Below are 20664 nucleotides of genomic sequence, written 5' to 3' on the forward strand. Positions count from 1 at the left end.
GGGAGCCTGGGAGCCTGGGCCTAGGGGTGGCAGGGCTAGCTCCTGTACTTGCACAAGAGGAGCAAACCCAGACCCCAATCTCAAGCCACCGGCCTATGTGCCCACCCCACTGCCCCTTTACCCCACGCCCTCAGTTCGGCGACCACAGGGTTTCTCCTGCGCCTCAGCCTGACCATCAGAAAGAGCCACTCACACCAAACATTCAAGCATACCTGCTTACACTCCTCCCTGCCCACCCCAGGCAGTGTTTGCTGAGATGGGGCCTCTTCCTAGGGCCCTCCTGCCGAACTGCAGAGTCTTCCTTTGGCTGCAAAGGGAAGCTCACCTGATGTGCATGCCCATGGCCAGAGTGTCAGCAGACTTCGGGTGGGACAGTGAGTAGCCTTTGCTCTGCAGTGCCATGTAGCCCTCTGGACTCCATACAGGAGTTGGGTCGATGGTAGTCACTTTTCTCTCTTGGAGTGAGGGCACACAATTTTGATCTTCAGAGCGGCAGCCAGTCCCACTGAGGGACTCCTGGGGCATCATGGGCTTCATCAGTCCTGAAGAAGGCAAAGATCAACCTCTCTCATCTAACACACAATGTCTGGCAGCAGCCTCAAAGCAAAGCCTAAGTGTCCTAACCCTACAAGGACAAAGCAGAAGTCCTCGCTCCAGTGGATGGGGGGCCCTGCTGGCACACAGGCACACCATCTGACCTGTTTACAGCCGTAGGAGCCGACTATGATTCCCGGGACAAGAATCCACTGGGAAGGTAACGAAAGCAGTAAGTGGAAGCCAGATTTCAGACAGTGAGCCTACCCCGACACTGTTTAGCTGTGTAGACTGGAGATGAGCCACATCCCCGACGGCACACACCCACCAGCCAGGCAGCATCCAGTTGACCCAGACCCTCCCAGAAGATTTAGACATGGGCGTGGCTTCACTACCTGCTATCCCTATGGGAAGATGGACAGTCAGCATTTGGAAACCCTGGTTGTTGGGGAGGGAGAGCGCGGAGTGAGCAGTCCAGACAGACTGGGATAAGGGCAATGTCAATCTACCAGCTCTACTGAGCTTCCCTGGCCTCTCCACATTTACAGGCCTCTGCACCCTCCAGGACCAGGAATCTGAAATACCACTAAACATGAGAAAGTCCTGTGGTGTACAGGGGATTCCTACCTGGACGTCTATCTCAGCGCAGGCCGGGGAAGGGTAAGAAAGGAGCAACACGCTTGCTTTGTTTGGGTTTAGAGGAGAGGTGTGCTCAAATTCCTGCCTCCCAGAATGATGCAGATATCTCTCAAACTAACCGGGTGAAAGAGCGGGAATGCTCTGGGAAGATGGCCATGAGTCCCTTAAGCCCCCAGCGGAAAGTCCTTCCTTTCCAGATCTTGAACCTGAACTTAAACATCCAGATGTGTGTGGAATGTAGCATACCATGGCTAGATACTTCCTAGCAAAATCTAGAACTAAAAATTGTTATTTAAATGATCAAAGGTGTAAAAGAAGGAATGAAGCTACTGCTGGATGTGGCGGTACACGCCTTTAATCCCAGCACTCGGAAGGCAGAGGTAGGTGGAGCTCTGTGAGTTCGAGGCCAGCCTGATCTACAAACCCAGGACAGCCAGGGCTATGTAATCGAGAGACCTTGTCTTTAAAAACCAAGAAAAAAAAAACTTTAAAATGGGAGCTGTGAAATGGCTGACAGGGTAAAGGTGCTCATTCCCAAGCTGAGTTAGTTCCCTGGAACCCAGATGACAGAAGACGACCTTCTGACTCCACAAACGTGCTGTACATGTGCTGCTCTCAAAGTGGGTAAATGATGTTTAACCCAAAAAACAAAACAAAACAAAACAAAACAAAAAAAACAAAAAACAGAAAATACGAAACAACACAACAACCTGGGAAACAAATTCTTTTTCCAAAAATCTACAGTCACTAAAATGTAAAGAGTCAGATTAGACGCTGGTGAAGGGACAACTGAGCTGTAGACGGGGCCCAGCCCGCTTCCTGGAGGCAATCTCCTCATTCTCACTTGTACGCTCCCTTTTCTCTCCTGTCTCCTGCTGGGAGCAAACCCACCCTGCAATAGTGCTGGTACCTTTACGTGAAATGGACACTAAGCAAAGTAAATACAGAAAGGATCAACTACATCCCAGCTGGAGGACGAGCAGGGATGACACAAGTTGAAGAGTTTTGGACCAAACTCAACAGCACAGTAAGGGGGGGGGGGGGGGAGAGGATGAAGGGAGGGCAGGGGAGATAACACCTAACCAACACAAGACCAAAGACAAACAGAAGAGCTTAAAAGAAAAAGAGAGTTTGTTATTTCTGCCTGCATATATGTACCTAGGTACTGCATATATGTATGCATGCACACACGCATGTACATATGAACATGGATGCTTGCCTGGTGCCTATAAAGGCCTGATCAGAAGAGGGCATTGGACTCCCTGGAACTGGAGTGACTGCAGCTAAAAGCTACCATGTGTGTGCTGGGAAGTGAAAAAGCTAGCGCTCTTAACTGTTAGGCCACCTCTCCAGCCTACAAAGAGAGTGATTCTTTTTTGGGAGGGGAGGGGGAATGGCATGAAAAGCAATTGAGGAAGGGTCTCATTATGTAGCTGAGTCTGTCCTGGAACTCACTATGTAGACCAGGCTGGCCTCCAAGTCAGAGATCCCCAGCATCTGCCTTCCAAGTGCTGAGATTAAATTTGCATGCCATCACACCAACATCCCAATAAACCTAAAGGAGCTAGCTATGGCAATAAAAAGATACACTAGCAAAAATCAGGGTCCAGAAAAGTCAACAGTAAAACGCGGGAATAAAAAGTATCAAATAAATAGTGAAGAAACCTAGAATAATTATGTTACTTCCAGCCAAAGTAGCATAAACAGAAAACACAACCAAATATTGAGCAGAAACAGTGATGGCAAGAAGGAGGGGCAATTCCCTTTTATGTGGAAAACTGACCCAAGAGGACTTCTGTGACTGTGAGGGCAGCCTGAGATACATGGTGAGCCAGTCTGAGCTGCAGTGAGAGACCATATTTCAACAATAACCAAAAAAGCAGGTGTGGTGGCTCACACCTTTAATCCTAGCAACAAGACACAGAGACAAGTGGATCTCTGTGACTTAGAGGCTAGCCTGGTTTACACAGTGACAAAACAAAAAACACAAAAACAAACAAATAAGCACCTCTGCTTATAAGAAGTTTATATAGCCCCAGCCACACTGGGATAATTATTTATTTACAAGTTTGTGCTGGAGTGGAGAACACTATAGAAGTGTTCTACCACCAGGTTAACCTTCCAACCATGTGGCAAACAATCTCAACACCTGTCAGTAACTGAGCAGGGGATTTTAGAAAACTAGTGATATATGTATTTGTGTAACACAACTGACAAGTACAACTTTATGGACTACTTCCATATGACTAGAGAGAAGAGACTGAGACCACCTGGTCATCTAGCCCGCAGTATGTACCTGACAGTCTAGCCTGTGGTGTGTACCACCTGACAGTCTAGCCTGTGGTGTGTACCACCTGACAGTCTAGCCTGTGGTGTGTACCACCTGACAGTCTAGCCTGTGGTGTGTACCACCTGACAGTCTAGCCTGTGGTGTGTACCACCTGACAGTCTAGCCTGTGGTGTGTACCACCTGACAGTCTAGCCTGTGGTGTGTACCACCTGACAGTCTAGCCTGTGGTATGTACCACCTGACAGTCTAGCCTGTGGTGTGTACCACCTGACAGTCTAGCCTGTGGTGTGTACCACCTGACAGAGAGGTAAATAGAAGACGGCATCGCCTGACCCCAGCAAGGCAATGCTGAGGACAACACTATAAAGAGCATGTTATATAAAGTGAGGAAAAACAAACATATGAGCACCCAACAATGTTACTAAAGGAATGTACAGTAAGACAAAGGGCTGATCAAACTCCCAATATGGCTTTAATTAAAGGCATGAGACAAACTGTGGGAAGGAATAATCATGGCTAGAGAAAACCCAGAAGCAAGGATGAAAAGGGCCAGTGGCTGCAAGAAACTTGAGCGTAATTCAAGCAACTTCCAACAGATGAGCTCCTACTCATCCCAACAACTTTAGTTTTGTTTTGCTTCCTTTAGAGACAGAGTCTGTATACATAGCCCAGGTGGCTCTCAACCTCACCATCTTCCTGTCTCAAAACCGCTCAAGTGCTGAAATTACAGACGTTGTCTCCCACCCCACACTCAGGTCCCAGTGACTTTTTGACAGGAGCAAAATTATGTCTAAGTTTGTAAAACTGAAGACGAGTCGAATGACCTGACAAAGAGGTCAGACTGGACTACAGTGGGTCTAACTCTCCTGGTGACTTCCTCCCTTCACTGTCCAATCACCGGCGTCCCCTGTGCTCACCTGAAGGATGCAAGGCTGAGGGGTAGAAGTCCACAGGTGTCCGGGTGGGTGTGATGCGTGGGTCCATGTAGGAGGGCATCATCATCCACCGGGGGTCGAAGCCCAGCATCTGGGGATGGTGTGGGTAGAAGGCGCGCTGCGGGTGGGAGGGCGGGGGGTACACGGGCTGCCAGTGCTGCATCTTGTATAGCTGCTCCTGGTAGAAGAAGGCAAGCAGTGAACAAGGGCGGGGCACAAAAAGGCCCCTAACAGAAGGTCAGAATCAAGGATGTCTGAGGCATGTGACAGCTTTTAGGCTGAGGTCCCTCCGAGCTGGGTGGACAGCCATGGTGGTGTCACGACAAGAGCTGTGTGCACCTGTGCCACCTCCATCAGCCAAGGATTAGTTTGACTGAACACCTCACAGAACTGGACCCCCTCATCTACCAGGAACATGGCCAATTTCTGTCTACAGCCACCCCTGTACACGTTATATTTGTTGGCCCCAAGATTCAAAGGAACCTTAGTGCCTCCCAGCTTTGTGCCCAATGACCTGACACCACAGGGCTACCGGCGGCCTACAGGGTTCTGCTAGATCTTGCCTCCTTGGCCACTCCTCCATGACACTGGGCCCTTGGCAGACTATGGGAGACCCTGAGCCTTGGGCTCAGTCTCCAACCGAGTTCCCAGCATAAGCACAGTCCCTCCGGAAAGTAGCCACCAGATGTGCACTACTCTGTTCGCTGCTCTCACAGCAGCTGGCTGGGGCACTGTGCTGAACACACAAGTCATCAGTGACTACTCAGCAAGGAGACACTCAGTCCACCCACCCACCCCAACTCTACAACAGTACCCACGCGTTAAGTCAGGCTTCAAGGATAGGCTCAGTATGAGACCTTGAGCCTGTCCGCCCCACTCCGAGAAGAGCAGGACCTTCCAGCCTGCTGTCGGGTCGCAACTCAATCCGGGTGGCTCCATTGTGCTCAGAGCATCTCTCTGAGGAACACACAGTCACGGCCGCTCAAGGATGGAAAGAATGGAGGAGATAACTTCTCAGTTCACAACACCCTCTGACTGCGTCGCAGTCCCTGAGGACCAGCCAGGCCCTGCAGCCCGCTGCCTCCCTGTTCCTAGGAAGAGCTGCAGGAGTAACCGCTTTGTTCAGCAGGTGCAGCCACTAACACTGTATGTCCAACTCCCAGACTCAGTGACTCACAGACCAATACCACAAACGGAGTTGACTGACGGAGTCACAAGACTCCAAAGCACAGAAACAGGGGTGGGGTCATAGGAAACTAAAGGAGATCCTTGGTCTCCAAGCGTACCCATTTTAGATGAAAACATTACACACCCAGCTGCTGGGCTCCCAAGTAATATTCCTACCATCTCAGTTCCCATCAAAATGCACGGTTCCTAGGAACACTGCCATTTCCTCTCCTGGGTAACAAAAACTACACCGAGGTCTCATTCATGCTGGGCAAGCTCTACCACTCAGCCACAACCCCAGTCCCAGTGACTACCATTCCCTAGGGAACACAGCTGCTGATGGGTACCACCAGCAGAGGGCATCTCCAAGACACAGCAAAAATGCAGGTCCCTTTGAAAGTTTCAGAACTGGAGCTGGGTGTGGTGGCACATGCCTGTAATCCTAGCTCTCAGGAGGCAGAGTCAGGAGGATTTCTCTGAGTTCAAGGCCAGCCTAGTCTACAAAGCGGGTCTAGGACAGCCAAGGCTATACAGAGAAACCCTGTCATAGAAAGGAAGGAAGGAAGGAAGGAAGGAAAATTCAGAACTGACATGTAAGGGTACTGTTTTTCTTCAAACTGGAGCTAAGTAGGCTTTGTGGTCATGTCCATCAGGTTACCTGCTGCTGTTGCTGCTGCTGCTGCTGCTGCTGCTGTTGCTGCTGTTGGCGCTGGAAACGGGGAGGGAGGGATTTCTGATACTTGCTGAACTCCTGTGCAGGGGACCCGGCCTCCCTGGCTTCCTCCTCGCTGCTGCTACTGCTGCTGCTGCTGCTGCTGCTACTGTTGCTCTGAGCCACTGCAGGGGATGTGGCAGGTGTCTCTTCCAAGAACATAGTGGGTGCTTCTTGGACAGGAAATTCTGGGGAGCCTAGAGAACAGGCAGGCAAAGATACGTCACAGCGAGCTCACAGGAGCTCGGCCAACCATGTGGTGAACAGCAAGTACTCCTGTGCCGCTATGTGCACTACACTGGTGAGGACCAGACTGTGGATCCCCACAAAGCACAGGTTAAACAAACAAACAAACAAAATAGATGAGGATGTTGAGTCCGCTCAGAACTGTATTCGACCCTGAGAGGCAGAGTAAGGACTGGGGTAAGGGATAAGGCCGCCCTAATGCAGTGACCATCCAAACAGAAGGAACTGGGCAAGCACAGGCGGGCAACCTGACAGCCCTTCCCTCAGCTTCCCCTGTCCAATGCTGCTGTAAGCAATGACAGCCAGGCCTGCTCCACAAAGCTGCTGTGAGAATTCACATGTGGTCGTGCACTCAATAGGGACTAACTATGTCTGAAGCGGTTTCTGTCCTGCCAACTCCATACATACCATGAGGCTGGCAGTCTCCCTCAAGTTGTAAAGAGATGACATCACAAGGACAGCTGCACTTCCTTGACACAGTAGGGCACTGGGAGCCTCAGACTGCCACACACTGCCACATATACAGAGGCTGGCATCTGCTAACAAAGGTGACTGAGCTGATGGCTTCTCTGGAGAGTGCCTGTCGTGCGGTGCCCACTACACAGACTGTACAGAAGCCACATCGGCCACTCCTTGTGCAATTGTTGCTGCCAGCTGGAGTATACTCCAACACTTGGAAAGACCTCTTTTCATTTCCTGTAAAACAATGCTCTCCATTCTTGGTCATGTGTTTGTCTGAGCAGGACAGGAAGTGACAGTAGCAGCAGTGATGGTAAGATTGCTTCTCTGCAGACACCTGACACTGGCCCTCCACACACATGTATATAAACATTCTGGGGAATTCACTTATTTTATATGTACAAGTTCCTCTGCCTGCACGTATTGTGTACACCTGGTATCCAGGGAGATCAGAAGAAAGCATCAGAATTAGACACGGTTGTGAGCCACCATGTGAGTGCTGGGAACTAAAGCCAGGTCCCCTGTGAAAGCAGCTGGGGCTCTGTGTAGCCTTGGCTGTTTTGGACTTGCTCTGTAGGCCAGGCTGGCCTCGAACTCAGCAATCCGCCTGCCTCTGTCTCTGAGTGCTGTGAGTAAAGGTGTGTGCCACCACGCCCAGCTGCAGCTAGGGCTCTTAAGCCACTGAGCTGTGTTTCCAGCCGTCACATTCTGAAATAAATGTATTCCCATGTTCTGTGTAAGATGATGCGTGCACATGCATGCACACGTGTACACACACACACAGCACCACAGCAATGGCAACCAGAACAACTTTCACTTCTCTGTCCTCTCCTTCCACTACTGGTCTGTCAGGCTTGGTGGCACTCTACCCGCATGATTTCCTATGGGCCCTTGTCTGCAGACGGAGGAGCTGCTCCCTCCAGGTAAGCTTAGTGATCGGATATAGGTGAGCGTCTCCCTGCTAATAACAACCTACCAGACCCAAATGTGTTAAAAGACTAGTTCCTTGCAGACTCTAACCCACACAAAAGGAGTCAAAAGCCAGCTCTTTCAAGAAAAACATATCAAAGGTTCTCTGGAGATAAGATGTGTCCTGGGAGTGTCTCCTGCTAGTCAGGTACCCTGGTTTAAAACCCCAGAGGTTGGAGGTTTGGGGCGCACTCTCCTTTTCTCCCTCCATAGCTCCCTGTCCTTGTTTCTTTTTCTTATCATTAAGATTAGTGAATTAAAATCTAGCTCTTTGACTCTTGACTGTCTTTAATCAAGTGTGGTCAGTTACCTGGCTTTTCACAAGGCAGAGGCTCCCTACCCCTGCTGGAAGGGACGCAGATGACCACTGTCTCAACCCAGCTGTGCGCAGCTGCCCTGCGCTCCCTCCCTGCCCAGAGGCCTTCTTCGTGACTGGTTCTCAGGAAGGAGCCTTCCTTAGCTAGCCTCCAAAAGGCTGAAGAAAACTCTGTGACCAGATCCTCAGCCCAGCCTCCCCGATAAAGGAACTCACAATTTCCAGATATGCAAGACATTTATTCAACTAATTAAAAAAGCTGAGATTGGCCGGGTGCGGTGGTACATGCCTATAATCCCAGCACTCGGGAGGCAGAAGCGGGTGGATCGCTGTGAGTTCGAGGTCAGCCTGGTTTACAAAGTGAGTCTAGGACAGCCAAGGCTACACAGAGAAACCCTGCCTTGAAAAACAAAACAAAAAAGTTGAGATGGGGTAGGCAAGACAGCTAAGTAGGTAAATGAGTTTAGCACAGAAGCCTAGAGACCTGAGTCCAGCCTCTGACCCCATGTAAAAGTAGAAGGAGAGAGTCAACTCCACAAAGTTGTCCTCTGACTTCCCCATAGACACTCTGTGGCACAAACACACAAATTAAACATTGCAGAGGGAAAAAAAGCTGAGCTGGGACCAAATAAGTACCCAGGTCTACAGTTTTAAGTGCCTGTGCGTGTGTGTGCATGTGCATGTGTTTAAAACAGGGTTTCTCTATGTACAATCTAACTGCCCTGGAACTCTCTATATAGGACCAAGCTGATCCTGTCTCTGCCTCCCACGTGCTGAAGTTAGTGGCTGCCACCACACCCGGCCAGGCCTACACTGCCAAGGACCGACTTCCCAGTGTCTGCCTTCAGCCACAAGTTTTGCTACCTCATAGGCAGTGACGTGGGGACAATAGTTCAAGACTCCCAGCTGTGGGATAGGGAGTCTCTTACCTTTGCGGACAATAGGGCCGTTCTCTGGTGGGGAGGCCTTCTCAATGCCAGGAGATCGGGGGACCTCCTTGTCCACCAACTTGGGGGCCTCGCTGGCCTTCTGGGCCTGCTTGCACTTCTGGTCCAGCTGCTTCAGTTTGGCCGCACAAGCAGCCAGCCTCTCCTCACGGGCCCGGCGTTCTTCTTCCTCCCTGCGCTTTCGGGCTCGTTCCACAGCCTCGGACATCTCTGACTGGATGAACTTCTGCCGTGAGGGCGGCTTGTCCTCCTTGTCCTCAACAGACTGTTGGCGGAACATGCTGCCCATGGTGGGCTTCTGCCGAAAGAAGGAGGGAGTGAGGTGTCGGTCAATGGCTGCTTCCCTCCCACAGGGGCTGAGGCTAGGAAGACTGTAAATGATGCTCTCAGTGTCTCCGAGGGGCCTTGTGATTCCGTGGGAATGCAGCATGCTTCATTCCCAAGGCACAAAAGGGCTCCCGTGAGAATACATAAGCCCTACTTTGTGACTTCAAATCAATGCTTCTGAAGTAGTAAGAAGGCGTGGCTGCAAACCCCTCTCTTGGTTATCTTCTCCATGCCTGAGTCTCCTGCTGATTGTCAGTTCCAATATAAGCAGGGTGTGGAGAATGCCCTAGGGAAGCCTCTCAACACCAGACATCTGTCCACTATAGGGAGTGACCAATGCTGCTGCAGGCACAGAGGGGAGGACACCGCAGTGGGGGAGCTGATTCCTAGGCCAGGCAGGTGAATGTCACAGTCCGAGATGATCAAACAGAAATGGCAAGGCTGCGCCTTCTCCTATAGGCTAATCATACTTCTATGTAAGAAATGCACATTTGTGAGGGTTAAGGATAAATACAAGGTCTAACACCCTCTCACACACTATTCAATGGACCAAGAATGAATTTTTCTTTCACTTTGCAACTAAATGGAACAACTACCCATGCTCTGGAGATGGCTGCCTACATTTCACAGCTCACCTCATAGGCCACCTGATCACAGATAAAACCTTGTTCAATCCTCAAAAGAAGTTTTTATGTGTGTATCTGCATGTGAGTGCAGGTGCCTTGGAGGCCATCAGATCCCCTGGAGGCAGCTGTGAGCTGTTGGACATGGGAGCTGGTAACTGAACTCAGTTCTTTTGGCAGAGCAGAAAGCGCTCTCAACATCTGAGCCATCTCTCCAGGACCTTACATTAAAATGACATGTAAATGTGTATGTATATTTATACACACACACACACACACACACACACACACACACACAAAATTTATTTGTGTGTATGTTCTATGTCAGAACTTTGCAGAGTCCACTCCCTCCTTCCACCATCTGGGCCGCTAAGAACTGAACTCAGGTCTGTTATCAGGCTTGATAGCAGGCCATCCTAACAACCCAATTTTGTGCATTCTGGGTTTTTTTGTTTTTTGCTTTTTTAAGTTTTATTTGTATGGGGCTGGAGAAATGGCTCAGCAATTAGGAGCACTGGGTGCTCCTCTAGAGGACCCAGGTTCAATTCCCAGCACCTACCCAGTAGCTCACACCTGTCCGTAAGCCCAGTTCCAGGGCATCCATGGCACCAGGCATATATGCGCATACATATAAAATTTTTTTAAAGATGTATTTTTGTTGATCTGTGTTTATATCTGTGCTGGGCATGTGCACTTGGGAGCATGTTCCAGGAGAAGCCAGGGATACCCAGCTCTCCCTGAAGCTGGAGTTCCAGGTGGTCAGGAGCCACCTGAGCTGGGTGCTGGGAATTGACTTGGAGCCTCTTAGCCACATGCTCTTACCCGCTGAGCCACTTCTTCAGTTCACTTTTGTGTAATTTGTTTTCAAGACAGGGTTTCTCTGTGTAGCCCTGGCTGTCCTGAAACTCTTTGTAGACCAGGCTGGCCATGAAATCAGAGATCTGCCTGGCCCTGGCGGCCCCTGCCCCTGCCCCCTGAGTACCGGGATCAATGGCGTGCGTCACCAAGCCTAGCCTTACTTTTATGTATTCTTAAACCTGACTATCTCTTGTCCACAGAACTAAAACAGACTCAAAGGGGCCACATTCGTTGTGGAGGCTTCAGCGACAGGGTCTCCACGTGGGAAGGCCATGTTGTTTCCTTTGTGTCCTGCGCGGCCAGCCCAGAGCCCAGGGACACAGTGAAGAGAGGAGGGGAAAATGCAAGCCCAAACCACAGGTCTCCCAAGAGAATTCCCAACACTGCCTTGCTCTTCCCCAGCACTTGCTAATGCACAGATCACTGTGTGTGTCAGCTGCCAGGGAGCCACAGAGTCTCAGTGTGGGCGGCCAGAGCACCGCAGGGTGCAAGGTATTCAATGTGAGTGGTAGCTTGGTTTGCGACTATCCTAGGGTAAGGGCATGGCATAGAAATGCAGGGAGGGCACTGTGGAGTAAAGGTGACACCTCTGAGTGCTGGGGAGGACATCTGTGCAATGCAAACTGTTCACAGCCAGCAGCTGACCAAAGAAGCATCAGCATTAGGACAGCAGGATTTCTGGTGGAGGAAGGAGGCACACACACCATCGCAGGCTGAGGAGATGGCTCAGCAGGTAAAAGGGTAAAAAGGCCTGAGAAGCCAAGTCCAAACTCCAGAAGCCATGTAAAAGCCAGATGCACAGCAAGAGTGCCTGTGACCCCAGTGTGCCCACAAGGAGAGATGTGAACCGGAGACAGGAGAATTCTCTCAAGCCTGCTATAGTGACAGAAAAACAACAAAGAGCCTATCTTAAAAATGGGGCGGAAAGGAAAGATGGACACCAAAGTCGTCCACCGGCTTCCACAGGCAGACAGTGGGACCTGAGCTCCTGAGCACACACATACAATATGAGAAAACACTGAAATATGTTCCTTAGAACTAAGAGAAAGCCCTTTAAATTTCGGGTTTTCTTGACGGACAGGAGTGGAGATAGGACAGAATCAAGTGTGTCGCCCCCGCTTCTCCCCACTGAGAAGGCCCATGACCAGTGACCTTGCAGTAGTAACAAGTACTCCTGACAGTGACTAAGGGTCATCCGGCACAGGAGGAGAGCCAGGCCTGGTGAGCTTTGAAGGAGCTTTTCCCTAGACAGTAAGGAAGAGCTCAAAGTAAGATCAGAGACTACAGAGGACCCACGCCGGGCACAGGAAAAAAGCATAACTTCATCCTTATCCCCGACAAGGAAAGATTATCAAGTGCTGAAATGACTAGATTGAGAGTGTGGTGAGTGGGGGCCAGTGAGATGGCACAGACGCAAAGGTGCTTGCTGCACATGCCTGGCGATCCCAGGTCAACCCCCAGATACACATCACAGCGCAAATTAGGGACTGACTCTGTAAAGTGTCCTCTGACCTCCCCACATATTGCGCGCTCGCTCGCTCGCTCTCTCTCTCTCTCTCTCTCTCTCTCTCTCTCTCTCTCTCTCTCTCACACACACACACACACACACACACACACACACACACACACACACACACACACGATAAGAGGCTAGCCAGTCAACGTCTTCCCCATGTTTCTCACCAGTCACAGTAGAGAAAAGGATTGTCAGTGTAAGCCTTGGCAACATCCCATTCACCAAGAGTGCCAATCACTAGAGCCAGAAGTCCAGAAAATAGCCCAGAGAATCTGGCCAAAGACGGAAGCCTTAGACCTGACCATGAGCAAGACCAGCCCAACCCAAAAAGCTTGTCCTCTTCCAAAGCATCCAGGCTATAAGAACTTGGGGGAAGGCTCTGGAACGGGCAAGGTGCCAAATGAGTCACAGGTGGCATCATGCATAAGGACTTCTGTGGAATGGCTGCCAGGCGATATGCCAGTGAGGCAGCACCACAGGTTTCCAGGTTTGGCTCTGCCTGTGCAGCAGGAAGCCATCAGCGCAGCCTGCGGTGAGAGCCTAACCAGGCGGTGGCCCACTCGTTTGTTTATTTCTTGTGGGGGCAGGGTCTCACTATGCAGCCCTTGGCTGGCCTGGAACTCACTATTTAGACTATGCTAGCCTTGAACTCACAGATCACCTGTCTCTGCCTCCTGGGTGCTGGGATGACAGATGTGTCACCACACCCAATCCATCTTCTGTCTAATTCCAAGTTCCCTATAGCCCTTATTATTGTTTCAAAGAAGGGAGGGCTAGAACGTTTGTCTTGAAGCTTAACAACGGGAGATGGATTTCTAGAAACCACTTATAGGTGGAAGGAGAAAAACAACTTCCCAGACTTGTCCTCTGACCTCCACATGCATGCTATGACATATGTGACATATCACACTGAAATTAAAATACAAGGAGGAGAAGAAACATGACCTAGCACTTTCTGGAAACCCAGCCAATGACAGTGACATAGTATAAACTCGGGGCAGTGTCTGGAGGGCCCACTGCCTTCAGGAATGCTCAAGAGGACTGCTGTGTATGTGTAAATGGAGAAAAGGAGGGAGAGAGAGGGAGGGGGAGGGAGAGAGAAGGGAGGGGGGAGAGAGAGAGCGCGCGCGAGCACATGCTACATGCTAAAGTTCACATGCATGTACCAAGGCTCCAGGAAAACAACCATGCGCAGACCTGGTAGTCGGGGCCAGATGCCCAGCTGTGAAGCTTCCTGGAAGGAGGCTGAGGCTCTGGCACCTTCCTGACAACGCGGGACACACTTGCTGCTTCGTTCCAGTCCTTTCCTTCCTCTTGAGTGCGCTTGGCATCAGTGCTATCTGCAGAGCTCAGTGACAACTCCCGCTGCCGCCTTGGGTCCCAGCTGTTCCTAGGACAAATGGCACCTGTTAAGTTTCCCCAGATAGTCAGGCCCATCTGACCTCACTGATCAGGGGCCTCTGGAAATTTGGAAGCCAGTTACTACACCAATTTACAGACTAATTTACTTCAACACTGCACTTACACCCTTTATGTGTGAGCTACAAAATTCAGGCCCAGCGCTTACCAGGTCACCATCAGTCATAAAGCCGCTGGGAGACACAGAACTCGGCCCCCAGCCTTGACAGCAACGACCAGGCCTGCCCACTCACACTTAAAGAGCTGGGAGTCGGGGCTGGAGAGCTGGCTCAGCAGTTAAGAGCACTGGCTGCCTTTGCAGAGGACCTATGTTCAATTTCCAGCAGCCCACACTGCGGCTTATTAGCTGTCTACAACTCCAGTTCCAGGGGATCCAACACCCCCCTTCTGACTTCCAGACACTGGATACATGTGGTACACAGACATACATGCAGGCAAAGTACCCATACACATAAAATAAAAATGAGAATACAGAAAGCCCACCAGTGTAGAAACGGAGACAGTTCCCAACTGGGCTGCAGGGAAGGCGCTGTGGAAGGAAGTGTCTGTTGAGCAGAGCAAAGAGCTGGGGCCAAACACAGCCACAGCCGTATGTGCACTGGTGTCAGGAAGGAATTCAAGATCAGTATTCAGGAAGGCAGGGGAGTTAAAAAACACAACACACACACACAGACACACACACACAGAGACACACACAGACACACACACACACACACACACACACACACACACACACACACACACACACACACACACACACACACACACACCCTGTGACTGGTGGCTAGAGAAGCACACAAGAAGGCAGAAAGAGTGCCAGAAAGAGTGCCAGGCGTGGTAGCGCATGCCTTTAAGGAAGGCAGAGGCAGGCGGATCACTGTGAGTTTGAGGCCAGCCTGGTCTACAAAGTGAGTGCAGGACAGCCAAGGCTACACAGAGAAGCCCTGTCTAGGAGGGAAAAAAACAAAAAAAAAACCAAAAAAAACCCCAAGAACACAATGAAAAATGAAAAAGAACGAAAAAAAAGAAAGAAGGCAGAAAGATTAACAACTGCTAGTGGAGCTGCCCACAGTGGCACAGCACCACCCTAACCCTCAGAAGACAGAGGCAGGCAGAACTCTGAGCTCACGGACAGCCCAGTGTACACACAGTAAAGCCTAGGACAGGCAGAGTTACCCTGTGAGACGCTTTGTGTCTCAAAATAAAACAAAAGGAACTGTTTTTAAAAAACAAACAAACAAACTGCTAGTGACCTATGACCTGACTTTTGAGAAATGGTGTTGGCCTAGAACCAACCTGGGATCTCAGGCGAAGAGAACGGCAATGTGAAGGGTGTGCCTAAGAGGCAGGCCAATCAGAAGGAGGCACTGACTGACCCTCGCTCCAGACAGAAAGGGCCCCAAGAGCCCTAGAGATAAAGTGGAAGAGGTTCCAGAAGCCAACAATGCGGCATAGGAAAGACGTCAGGGACTCAGAAGCTGCAAGCGCATCCTGGAAGCAGGGCATGCAGTCATGTGCAGAAACACCAGGCCAGGAGCCGCCACTGATAAAGACAGGATGGCGAGATGCCTCAGCATTTAAAAGCACTGCCACACCACAGGGTGACTCACAAGCACCTGTACCTCCAGCGCCAGGGGTACTAATGCCTCTATCCTCTACAAGGGACGCGCGCGTGCGCACACACACACACACACACACTTTAAAACAATAAAAATAAAAACCTAAGGAAGCCAGTATACTGTATTTCCCAAAGGACATTAAAAGTAAAAGTAGTCCAATGGAAATGATCCAAGAAGAGAGAGAACGTGGAATGAACACAGGCAGTCTGGCGTGCACGCAGCTGCCCCAGCACCTCCACAGTGTGCAGCTGAAAAGCCCAGCTTCTGAGAGTTCTTGGATCAAAAGATGACCCTGCAGTGGCATCCCACAAGAGCTTTTCAGGGTGCCACACCCATCAACAATCAGTGAGAAAGTAGGTGCAGAGGGCTTAAGGACCAGGGCACAGGACCCAGATGGTCAAGCCTGGATGCAAAGCCTGACAGTTCCTGCATGCTAAATTCAGCAGACCTGGTCCCTGCTGCTATGGAAACCAAGAATGGCCCCTAGCACAGTACACCATCACTAACACAGGCCTGTGTGGGTTTTTCTGGCAGCCCCATGCTAGGAGCTGGGGCCGGAGGACTTACCGCTTTGGCCGGCCATCCTTCACGACCTCCTCCTCATCTTCATCATCACTGAACTTTAGTTTCTCAGAATAGTCCACTTCCTCGTGCAGGCCTGCAACACCAGACGGACCCAGGAAGATGAGAAAACACGAGGACCACAGTGTCTTGGGGCCACCCCAAGACAGTCTGAAAGTCTAGCCTGTGGTGCCTCCACTGTGGAGAGGGACTACTCACCCTACCCACCTGCCACCCCTTCAAGAATCCTGGGTTCCTGGAAGAGATGAGCTGGCAACACTAACCCTCTCACACACAGGTAGGCCAGACTCTGCTGCCCTGCCTTCAGAGCACTGGGTCTGCAGGGGTGCATCACCACAGCCAGCCTGGAACTAACTCAAAGCAACAGAAGGGGAGCCAGGCAGGGCTGCGGGGACTTCTAGTGGCCCATGCCCCAAGCGCTGACTGGCACAGGCAGGAAAAGCGCCCGTAACTGATGGACACTGAAATGTGGCAGGTCCACACAGCAGAGCATTACTGGATCATCCAAATGAGCATGGGTGACCAGGGAGATGCCTCAGTGAGGTCAGCGCACAAACACGACAATCTGAGTGTTATCCAAGTAAGTGTCGGCCATAGCTGTGCATGCCTGTAACCCCAATTGAGGGGTGGACACAGCTGGAACCCCGGGGCTTGCTGGCTGGACAGTCTGGGTAATATAGTGACCTTCCAGTTCAGGGAAAGACCCAGTCTCAAAAATAAGGTGGAGGGCTGGCTCAGGGGTTAAGAGCCCTTGTTGCTCTTTCATGGGACCAGGATTAAGTTCCCAGCACTTGAGCTGGGCAGTGGTGGCGCACACCTTTAATCTCCACACTTGGGAGGCAGAGGCAGGAGGATCTCTGTGAGTCCGAGGCCAGCCTGGTCTACAAAGAGAATTCCAGGACAGCCAGGGCTACACAGAAAAACCCTGTCTCGGGTTTAAAAAAAAAAAAAAAAAAAGTTCCCAGCATTCATATGGTGACTCAAAACAATCTGTAACCCCAGCTCTCAGGGGAATCCACAAGCACCTTCATGGCACATAGGCCTGCATGACAATAAAACATTTTTTAAAATATTTTTTATTTATTTAATTTTTAAATTTATGTGTGTTGGTGTCAGATCTTGGAGTTACAGACAGTTGTGAGTTGCTATGTGGGTGCTGGGAATTGAACCCGGGTCCTTTGGAAGAGCAGGCAGTGCTCTTAACCACTGAGCCATCTCTCCAGCCCCCTATAAAACATTTATACACATAAAATAAAAAAACTAATGAAGTAGAAAAGTGAGGAAGACATCCTATGTCACCTTGGCCTCTCCCCCCACCCAGCAAACAGTGCACACACAGCTCACTACACACACACACACACACACACACACACACACACACACACACACACACACACACACACACACACACCAAAGATATGAAGAGAAAATTAATGACCTTCACAAACACTGCAATGTTAGTAAGACATTAGCAAATTGAATCTGGGCACATAAAAGGTGGGAGGGGGGGTCATTAACGCATCTGACATGCTGTCAAAACAAAGAAGAAAAGTCCTATGAACACAAGCACGGGACCTACCATTTACCCAATTTGTTAGAAAACAAAACCCAAAATGCTCAGCAAACCAGAACCAAAAAGGAGGTCTCTACCCAGACTTGTCGGCATCTCACCTCTGAGCGGCACAGAGGCTGAGTCTAGCACTACCCTAGAAACACCACAGCGTACAGCAAGAAAAAGAAAAAGGCAGAAAAACTGGCAAAAATGATAGCTAGGGTGAGGCTCTCAGCTAGAGCATCTGCTCAGCATGCCCGAAGCCAGGTTCCAGCCCCAACACCACAGAAAAGGTAACACGAAAATTCAGCAACTAATTAATATGAGCAAGGTTATGTCGGCTGATTGTTTTGCCTGTCCTGGAATTCACTCTAGACCAGGCTGGCCAGAACTCAGAGCTCCACCTGTGTGCTACTAAGCCCTGGGCTGATGGCATGCGCGTGGCACCAGGCATGTGCAATGTATTTCTAAAGGAACAGGGATGTAATTTGGTGGTGGAGCATCAGTTCACCACAAGCATAACCCTGGGTTTGCTCTCCAGCGACATAAAACCACACTGCCTTCATTTGCAAGTGACATGAGAGTTCATACAGAAATTCTAGGTCAAGAAAAATAGTAAGACTAATAGGCATGTTCTTCAAAGTCCGGTGGAAAACCCAGCTGTTAACTGTTTAAGAAAAGAAAGGGTAGAAGGGGGAACTGGAGAGGTGGCTCAATGGTTAAGAACATTAGCTGGTCTTCCAGAGGTCCTGAGTTCTATTCCCAGCAACCACATGGTGGCTCGTAACTGTCTGCAACTGTAGTCCCAAGAGATCTGATGTCCTCTTCTGACGTGCATATGTACATACAGACACCCATAAAATAAACAAATGAATCTTCAAAAAACTGAAAGTGATTAAAAAATACAAAGAATTGCATTTAGGCCTGGAGAGATGGCTCAGCCCTTAATAACACTGGCTGCTTTTCCAGAGGACCCAAGATCAATTCCCAGCACCCACATGGCAGCTCATAACTGTCTATAACTCTAAGATCTGACACCCTCACACAGACATACACGAAGCTAAAAACCAATGCAAATAAAATAAGTAAATAAATAAATAAGCAAGCAGGCTGCATTTACAGTAGTATCTAAACATAAAGTACCCGAAAACTATTATCTATTTATTTATGGAGGAGACATTTTCCATGTGCTGCAGGCTGGACTTGAACTTTCCATATAGTCAAAGTGCCATGCCCCTGCCACCACAGCCCATAACATGCTGGAGGAGGACTGAACCCAGGGTCTCTGCACACCAGACAATCACTCTATCAACTGAGCCACACACCCAGCCCCAACTACCACTGTTAAAAACAGACCAGGTTTTGTGTATAGTGCCCAGGCTGGTAAAGTGAGCCTGAGGCCAGGAGTACAGGATGAGCCTGCACTTCCAGCTTGTGTGTGCGCTGGGGTCGGGCGAGCATCTATACCCGCAGTTAAACTCAGCACTTACCCTGCACGTGCTAAGCAGGCCCTCTATCCATGAATAAAATTACCAGAAAACCCTGTGATCCTCCTCTCCACTGGAGCTGAGACAGAGCTCAGCAGTTAAGGTATGTACAGCTCTTACAGAGAACTTAAGTTTGGCTTCCAAGAACTGTAACTATGGCTCCAACGGATCTGGCGCCCTTTTCTGGCCTCAGAGGGCATCTGCACTCATGTGCACATAGCCACATACATAGACTTAAAAATAAAGTCTTTAAAAAAATAAAAAAAAACCTTTGTACTGACAATTACAGAATATTGAAGAGAAAAGGAGGGACCTAGCAGGGATTCAAAGGAGGGTCCTAGCAGAGATTCACCAGGATCTTGGGACTTAAGAGTCAACATTGAGCAGCTGACCTTGACACAGATGACGGCTATTTGTAAATACTGGCAGGGCTGAGTCCAAATCTGCAGACCCACAAATAATTTGAGCAGTCAAACGTACAAGGACCCAAGGTGACAAGCTCACACCATCTTGAGTTTTTTACTACAGCTGCAACAGCTGAACAAACAGGTCCATGGAAATAACAGCATCCAGAAATACACAAGGATTTACATGGTGCCAAACCAATTCAACGGGACTGTCTCAATAAGTGGAAACAGTGGGTGGGCCAACAGCAAAGGCAACAGGACTGTTAGGGACCAGGGAACATCACTATCCTCAAGAGAGGCAAAGGGCAGTTTAGAAAGGTTTGTTTTATTTTTACTCGTGTGTATGCATGTGTCTTTGTGAGTGAATGTCGTGTGTATCTGGTGCCTACGGAAGTCAGAAGAGGGCATCAGACTCCCCAGAGCTGAAGTAACAGGTGGGTCCTCTGCAGCAGGAGATTCTCTTAAGCACTGAACTACCTCTGTAGCCTATTAAATGTTCTTTTCTTCTTTATTTGTAATTATTATGTGTGCGTATGTGTGCCTACATGAAGTCCAAGCAGGATTCAGATCCCCAGGAGTTACTGGTCATTGTGAACACCTTGCCATGGGTGCTGGGAATTGAACCCAGGTCCTCAGCAAGAGCAGTGAGTGCTCTTAACTGGTGTTATCTCCCTAGCCATGCCTGGCCCCTACTTCTGTTTCTGAGGGTTTGTTTGTTTGTTTGTTTTTTATTTTGTTTTGTTTTGTTGAGACAGGATCTCACTTTTGTAGCCCCAGGCTGGCTTCTGAGTATTAGGATTAATCTATCAGTACCTTAAATTCCCCGTATCCCCCAGGACAGGGTTTCTCTAGCCCTTGGCTGCCTTGGAACTCACTCTGAGACCAGGCTGGCCTGGGCCTGGTTGATACTCACAGAGATCTGCTTGCCTCTGCCTCCTGAGTACTGGGACTAAAAGCCTGCTCCATACTAGGCTAGGCTGCTTTTTGTCTGTTTTAATGTGTGGTTTTGCCCATCTGTGGAGGACAGAGAGGTGTTGGATCAGAGTTCCAGATGGTTATG

At 49.8% G+C, this 20664-nt stretch overlaps 1 protein-coding gene across 1 annotated transcript in view; it reads right to left on the reverse strand.

Annotated features, from left to right (window-relative positions):
* The window catches only part of Prrc2b (proline rich coiled-coil 2B), an 82431-nt gene that overhangs the window by 20097 nt on the left and 41670 nt on the right, over positions 1-20664 (reverse strand). Inside the window, exons 10-15 of the mRNA XM_051166955.1 lie at positions 16144-16234; positions 13736-13928; positions 9197-9512; positions 6224-6474; positions 4381-4576; positions 326-542 (exon numbers count right to left, since the gene is read on the reverse strand). Coding sequence (XP_051022912.1) covers positions 326-542; positions 4381-4576; positions 6224-6474; positions 9197-9512; positions 13736-13928; positions 16144-16234 — 1264 coding nt within the window. The remainder of the gene's footprint in view (positions 1-325; positions 543-4380; positions 4577-6223; positions 6475-9196; positions 9513-13735; positions 13929-16143; positions 16235-20664) is intronic.

This window comes from Acomys russatus, chromosome 24 (assembly GCF_903995435.1).
Source record: "Acomys russatus chromosome 24, mAcoRus1.1, whole genome shotgun sequence".
NCBI classification, from domain to species: domain Eukaryota; kingdom Metazoa; phylum Chordata; class Mammalia; order Rodentia; family Muridae; genus Acomys; species Acomys russatus.